Source organism: Chenopodium album, chromosome 5 (genome assembly GCF_948465745.1).
Source record: "Chenopodium album chromosome 5, dcCheAlbu1.1, whole genome shotgun sequence".
NCBI lineage: Eukaryota > Viridiplantae > Streptophyta > Magnoliopsida > Caryophyllales > Amaranthaceae > Chenopodium > Chenopodium album.
In genome coordinates this window covers 21195908-21203545 of record NC_137838.1, presented here as the reverse complement: position 1 = coordinate 21203545, position 7638 = coordinate 21195908, and the positions used below count along the sequence as shown (strand labels likewise).

Genomic DNA, 7638 nt, shown 5'->3' with positions numbered 1-7638 from the left:
TCAGGTCAAGCATCGAGTCATCAACTCAAGATCTTGGTTACAGGTTATTTTGGACCATACAAGTAGGTGTATCTAGTTGCTTCTACTCAGGTTAATCTGTCAATGTATGGTTTAACAGAATGGAGTCATATTCATCGGCTGGAATTTGGTTTTATACTTTTATCAACAATGTATTATTCTAAACGATTGGATACTTAAGTGTGAAGTAAAACTTAATTGCAGGTAGACTTTAGAGAACAATAACATGTCACAATTTAGTTCATAGAATTTCATTTCATACAACATTCTTTTAAGGGTACGATTTCGATTTACTTTAATTGATATGGTTACAGTAATTGATGATGGCTTAGATTTTCTCGTAGATTTTAGTTTTTTGAATGAACTTTAAAAGTCAAATTTGTGATCTTTCCACCATTCATTACGTGAAATGTAATATTATTTCATCTCTGGTTTGAAATGGTCAATTTCGTGACTTAACCTTCTACCATGTCTTATAAGTCCTGATAGGCTGCACCTCTTTATCTAAGAATACTTATTGTTGATGCAAATCTTACTCATTTTCTGAATTTCCATCACTTCTCAAACACTGCACTTTCCTTCAATTTATGATGAACTCTACATCGAAAGAGGTAAAAGTAGAGCTTCCGGGGTTCATCAGAGTCTATAAAGATGGTTCAGTTGAGAGACTTTTTGGTTCACCACTAGGACCTCCCACCCCTGATGACCCAGAAACCGGTGTCTCCTCAAAAGACGTCACAATCTCCAGTGATACAAATCTTTCAGCTAGGCTTTATCTGCCCAAATTTGCCTCAAATAACCACCCCATCTTAGTTTACTTTCACGGTGGTGGCTTTTGTGTCGAATCTGCTTTCTCTCTTCCCCACCAGCGTTACATGAACATCCTAGCCTCACAAGGCGGATTGGTAATTGTTTCAGTTGAGTATAGGCTTGCACCTGAGCACCCTCTTCCCACTGCCTATGAAGACTGTTGGACAGCCCTCAACTGGGTTGCCTCGCTTCAAGACCCGTGGTTAGCAAGCCATGGAAGTCTTGATGCACTCTTTATTGGGGGTGACAGTTCTGGAGCCAACATAGCCCACAACCTAGCCATGAGGGCAGGTACCGAGATTTTAGACAACGGGGTTAAGATCCTAGGAGCATTTATTTCGCATTCACACTTAATGGATGACCCAAGTTCGTCAAATATTGATGTTCAGATGGGTTACAAAGTATGGAACTTCGTGTATCCTGATGCACCTGGTGGTTCAAATAGCCCCATGATTAATCCAATGGCTGACGGTGCTCCGAGCTTGGCGCAGCTTGGGTGCGCTAGGGTGCTTGTGCTAGTTGCTGAAAAGGAAGGGCAGAGGAATACTGAGATTAGATACTATAACGCTGTTAAAAATAGTGGCTTTGAAGGGAGTGTGGAGTTGTTTGAGACCAAAGGAGAAGGCCATTGCTTTCATATCTTTAACCCGGATTCGGATAATGCAAAGCTGCTGTTCCAACGCCTTACTTCTTTCCTTCACAAGTGATCATTGTAGATGATGCAGATTTGAGTAGCTTTAGTCAAGACTCTAAAGTCGATAATCGATATCATGGTTTGAGTTCAAAGAATTGTACTATGGGATAGGTGTGTTCATATGCTATATTGGTTATGCTATAGTTCTTTGATGCTTTTATTGTTACTATTGTGATTTTGATGTGGTTATTTTGTTGCAATGCTTGGCACGGGAGAAGCTACTAAAATAAGACATGTATTCTAATGTTTCACCAAGAAATCCTACATGGTTCTACTTTAAGGATTGGAGCTTATGAGGCAGAAAGGATTGGATTTAGGTGTTTGTTTTCTAAGGTGATTTTAAAATCTTCATTAGGTTATACATAAAGGGGTTTGAAGTGTTGTTTTATATAAGTGTGATTTTGAGATTAATAAGGCTTAAAGTTTGTGATAAATCTTTTGGGAGTATGTATGATGGTTATTTGCTCAACCTAACACATCTAGTTTGTTGATTGTTTGATGTGTGTTTATATAAGAATATTTACATATTTTGTGAAACTTGATTATTCATACAAAATCATATATGAAATTATAATTATATTACTAAAAACCCAAATATATAAGGGATACACAGATTATATCTAGAGAATTAGCATATGGTTTTTTTTTTTTTTTTTTTTTTTTTTTTTTTTATACAGTAAGAACTTCATAAATCAAGGGAAAATTACAACCTAATAGAGCTAAAACAAGTAACTAAAGACAACCAAACACATCTAGCTAAACACAGAACTAAAAAAAGAATAACCTTGAAAGCTGGAGCAGAGCCCACGCAAACCCATGTACAGGGTTTACCACTTACCCAAAGAGGGAAATCGAAGTGAAAGAGTAGACCTAAGAAGTCACGCAATATACCAATTACCACGGAGCCTGGATAACCTAAAGGTTCTTACGCCAAACGAACCAAAACCACTGAGATGGATAGAGAGTAGTGCAAACCATCACTAAAGAAGGGAACTGAAACTTGCAATGATACCAATGCAAATTCACGAAGGACGTAATGTAGAGACAAAATACCCGAAAGTCGAAAGCATCCTATTGCCAGAAAAAGGACCCATAACACGACTCCACTTCTAGGGATCAAAAAGCATAGCCACCTCCTAAGAGTCCGGGAGCCAAACCAAGAGAGCCTTGCACCAATATGCAGGTTCCTTTCCTGCAATTCTACATATATAAAATGCAAAAAAATGGAAGACTTTGCTTACCCCAAACATTAGAGAGGGGAGCCTCCTTCAAGATTGAAATTTTTAGTGATGATTGACTTTGTCATCACCAACACTGACACTGGGATAATAGGAAATGAATGAATACCCAAATCATCCTGCAACCAAGAAGCAATAGGAAAAGCAAACAAACCTCACCCCTCAAAACTACCTTTTCCCTGCAAACACCAAAAATAGGGAATACTTTCTGCTTGCACAAATAACTTTAGCCTCTGGAAACTAGCACACACACAAAGGACTATGCCCATACTGCTGATAGAGGAGCCACAAATTCACTTTGACAACTCCTCGTAACACAAACCCACCCCGAAAGAGCAACCAAAAGGACCAACAAGCCAACGACCCAAGGAATGCTAAACTATACTACCCTAAAATACAAGGGCTTGATCGACCAACCGGACTCCGGAAACAACATCCACACTTCGTTAGCCTCCAAAAGAACTACCCTAAGCAACCCCAACTCATAAACACATAGAGCAAGGAAATTATTGAAAACTAGAAACCCGAACAAGAACACAAGCAAAGAAAGCACTAAAAACATACTTAAACTAAGACAAAACAACAACTAAATAATAAACCGAAGCAGAGAAAACAAATACTCACTAAGCAAACTCAGTGAGACTTAAGAAGAAGCAGAGAACCTAGTAAAGCGTCACCGGCAAAACCAAAACCGACCGCTACAACCCGCCGTCAAGGCCAACGCGAGAAGACCGCCTCACCTAAATCTAACCTTTGATCAAGGGAGAAACCCTAATCTTAAATTCACCTTTACCGTTGGGAACAATTAACGAAATTCCTTTTAATGGCGGCGTTAAGAGTAGCCTTGGCTCCTTGAATCGTTGGAAAATTAGAATCAAAACACTTGACGACACCACCAAAGTAGATTAAACCTCCAACGAACTTAAAGAACCAAACCAAACAACAATCTTTCGTGCTTTCTCCACCAAAAAACCGAAACAGAACAGCAAAAAACCGAAAGGAGAAGACCTAGGCTCGCCGGGGATAGCTAAGAGAAAAGCGTTGATCGCCGGCGAGCAAGGGAGAAGAAAGGGGGAAACGATAGGAGGATAAGAAAAGGGGTATCAACTTTCTAGAGAGAGAAACGGTAAATCATTTAAGTTTGATCGTTATAAAAATCAGCATATGGTTAAATTTAAATAAGGTGTTACTACAAGCAAGAACAGAAATAAAATGATGTTAAGCAAAATGTCGCATTACGATTTCGGGTAAGGGGAGAAAAACTGAAAAAGTAACTTTTTTGTTTTTTTTTTTTTTTTTTTTAAAGGAAAGTAATAATATCATTAAATAATAGCCATACAATGATATAGAAAATTGGAAAAGTAACTTCGGTGTGGTAAATTGGTGATGGATGTGTTGGAATATCATTCACATTTGACGTTTAATCACACAGCATTGATTGACACTATCACGATTTACAAAATACAGCATCTAGAAACAGAAGCCAGATGCCCAGATGAAGATAGTGTGGTGAATTAGTGATGGATGTGTTAGACCGCTTCGAGTGTGGAGCAAAAAACATTAAGATTTGACGAGCAACAAAAAGCTTTCAACCATCAATCATACGGTGTATAAAATCAGCACTATCAAGATTTACAAAGGACACAATACAGCATCTAGACACAGAAGCCAATTACCAAACATGTATCGAGAATTCAGCAAATCAGCTGAGTCAGGAGTTTCAAGATCAGGCTTCCCAATTTGCTACAACAATTACCCAAGTAAAAAGGAACATCTGATTCTAATGTAATTTGCATCAAGAATCTTCTCCACTTTCTTCATCTTCAGGATCAGAAGGTACTTCATACCTTGGTTGATTGTACTTCTCGCGAAGTTGCTTGATTGGGATGAAATTTCCAGATGTGTCAGTTCCATAAAATAAAAATGAAACATAAGGGTGATCAAACCTTCCCTGCACAAAAATGGAAATTCTTTTATATATATTTCTTAGTGTATATGTTAATTATTTAGTGTCTTTTCCAATTCCAGGCTAAATGACTACTTACCAAGTCCGGCTTTTCTGGCGCTAATAGATTCTCTTCGGAAACTGAGGCCGGTAGATTAACATGCATCACAATGAAGCACACAGTTAACAAAACATCTCTCAATGCTATTACTTCCTCCGTTTTCTTTTACTTGCAACACAGCCTAACACACACTTCTAGGAGGTGATTAGAGAATGTAAGCAAAGGGCTTTATGAAAATAAAAATAAAAAATAAAAAAAAAAGTTTCCACTGAGAATAGAAAGGGTTAGGTACTATGTATATCCCGTCAAAAAAAAAAAAAAAAAAAAAAAAAAAAAAAAAAAAAGGTACTATGTGTATAATTTATTGTGATTAATTTGTCTGTCATCATCTGATTTCTTGCTCAAAATGCATGCCATGAAATTGTATTGCAAATAAAAGAAAATGGGGAAGTAATACGAGATCCTCTAAAATGCTAATTCAAGAAAGGTTAGAGAAGAATTGGATATGAGAAAAAAAAAAAAGTCCAGCATACTAAGTATTACCATATGCCACAAGAAGGTCTGGATCTTCATGAACATCTACTAAGACCTGAAATGCAATAAACAAGTGATTGAGACAAGTAATACTAGGCAATCCTACACCAATAACTACTCTATTCCAAAAGAACAATTCTTCAGTGTATAGTCTGTAGCGGCTGAGGTCATCAGAAATTCAGAAGTAAATGATGAAAAAAGTCTACAAGTGAAGTATGGATGCCTAGAGGGCAAAGTTGCTAGAATAACATCAACAAAAATCTAAGAAATCCTAAACCCAAAGCTAAAGGCATTGGTAGTCTGGTATTAATAAAAAATTTATTAGTTACTACTCAAGCTAGGACGGTAGAGTAGTTTTCCATCCAAAGAAAAGAGGTTGCCGCTAGAAGAGTAAAGTTGTTGCAGCAAAAGGAAGCTTCTTCAAACTTCCATGGGAATGGGAAGGAAGGTAGGAAAAAGAGAGAAAGGAAATATCTTAACCTGATAGAAAGGCTGATTAGAACCATTGGACAAACTTGCAATATTCGCAGCTTCCATCCATCCACTTGATTCACAGCACACTGGATCCATGCCACAAATCACACCCCAGTACCCTGCGTTATGCCCAAGTATTTCAGTAACTGGGATAGTTAGAAAATCAATCACGTGTGCAACTTGCTCCTAACTAAGCATTTGCCGACTAAAAGATGAGAATAAACTATTGTTTAAGGATGAAGAATACTTAATAGACAAAAGGCATTTAAACTATTGCACTATCCTACTATATAAGTCTAGGGAGAGCCCCTACAAAAAAGTCCAGGAGTAAAGAAAACTAACAGAACATATGAGAAGCATCAAAATTTTACAAGCATATTACATGTAACATGTCTACATTATAAACTACCTCTTAACTGGGGGGAGGGGGGGTTGGAGGGGGGGGGGGGGGGGGGATTACAAGGATGCCAACTTCCAAACCCCATTACTCATTCCTGAACGAGACTTAAAACATAAATAATTTGATCCTTGAATGTCATGTCCTCATAATAAGGGACAAGGATGAATACTGAAGCTACTACACAGCAACAAATTTGACAGTATCTAGGACCTAAATACCCAATACAAGATCACAAATTAAGCAAAAATACATGTCATCTGAAAAGATGAAATAACACAAAAACTATGAGCTGAGTTCAATTCACACACCAAATTTCTTATGTCTCACTTTCTGTCCTAAGCGGAATGCATACTGAACATTCTCATAAGCCAAAGCAGTTGCTGATGCAGCTAGAGACTCTGCCTCTAATTTGGAAATTTCATCACGTAACTCAGCAGCCATGGCATAGTTCTCATTGTCAATTGCGTTCTGTAGTTCAGCACTGTGGGAAGAAAGAAGTTTTGAAATTAGAAGCAAAGATAATTGACAACCCAATAGTAGATAAAATAGGACTCACCGCAATCTCAGTAGACGAATGCCTTGATCCTGAGCGTCAACTTTTGAGGTTGAACCCTTCTTTGTATTCTGCTGCTTGATAACTTCTTCTTCAACCTACCAGAAAATGAAGTACTAAATATCAAAATTCTTCACCATGGAAATTCAAAGACATGAATCCAAAGAAGAAAACCAAGTGATAGACTTAAGAACTGATGTTTGTAGAAATAAAAAATTTCAGTTCACTCCCTCCTATTAAAGGCCACTATACCGCCTTTTGCCAGATTAATATAGAATTTTTTTTGCCATTAGTTAATCTGTTCTGTCCCTTTACATCTAATTGAAAACAAACATTTAAGTTTATACAAAAATACAAATGCATCAAAAACCTAATATGGATTTACTTAGACCAAACCAGAAGAGAAGCTTGCAATACACAAAAATACCAAAAGAACCATATATACAATATGCAGCAGAATATGAACAATCATACCTCAGTTAGCCTGGTTCTCAACTGTTGAGCAATATCGTACTGCTCCAAGTTCAGAGCGTACTGGAAAAAAAATAAAAATAAAAATAAATCATAAACACAGTTATAAAATGAGCATTCTTTTCTACAGGACACATAATGTCAATTTCACTTACAATTTCAAAAGATAATAGGCCTCACCTTAATGCCAACAGAACTAGAATAATATGCAAGAGGCAACAAAGGAGCGTATCGATCAGCAAATTGCAAATTGATCTCATGAAGGGAAATAAATTTGAACTTAGTACATCCCTCAAAATTATACAATTCAGATCACCAATAGGGAGATTGATATTGAACACCCAAAATCCAGCCACCCAAAATCTCACCTATGTTGGACTCTATAGTCTATACTAGTTGCCTTGGCTACAGTTTCTTATATTTCTCATGTGGATGGATTA

General features: G+C 37.2%; 2 protein-coding genes across 3 annotated transcripts in view; one reads left to right on the top strand and one right to left on the bottom strand.

Moving 5' to 3' along the window:
* Positions 1–8: 8 nt before the first annotated feature.
* LOC145632019 (2-hydroxyisoflavanone dehydratase-like) lies at positions 9–4256 on the top strand. Its single transcript, XM_081684268.1, has one exon. It carries the CDS (start codon positions 606–608, stop codon positions 1533–1535), a length of 930 nt encoding a protein of 309 aa, XP_081540394.1. The 5' UTR covers positions 9–605; the 3' UTR covers positions 1536–4256.
* Positions 4257–4346: 90 nt separating this feature from the next.
* Positions 4347–7638, bottom strand: part of LOC145632018 (clp protease adapter protein ClpF, chloroplastic-like) — a 111542-nt gene continuing 108250 nt past the window's right edge. For both annotated transcript variants that reach the window (XM_081684267.1, XM_081684266.1), the window contains 7 exons: positions 7202–7261; positions 6731–6825; positions 6483–6655; positions 5781–5893; positions 5310–5355; positions 4806–4846; positions 4347–4711 (listed from right to left, as the gene is read on the bottom strand). In XM_081684267.1, coding sequence (XP_081540393.1) covers positions 4556–4711; positions 4806–4846; positions 5310–5355; positions 5781–5893; positions 6483–6655; positions 6731–6825; positions 7202–7261 — 684 coding nt within the window. In that variant the 3' untranslated portion in view covers positions 4347–4555. The remainder of the gene's footprint in view (positions 4712–4805; positions 4847–5309; positions 5356–5780; positions 5894–6482; positions 6656–6730; positions 6826–7201; positions 7262–7638) is intronic.

Coding starts and splice junctions, on each gene's coding strand:
- LOC145632019 (XM_081684268.1), top strand. CDS start 606: ATGATGAACTCTACATCGAAAGAGGTAAAAGTAGAGCTTCCGGGGTTC.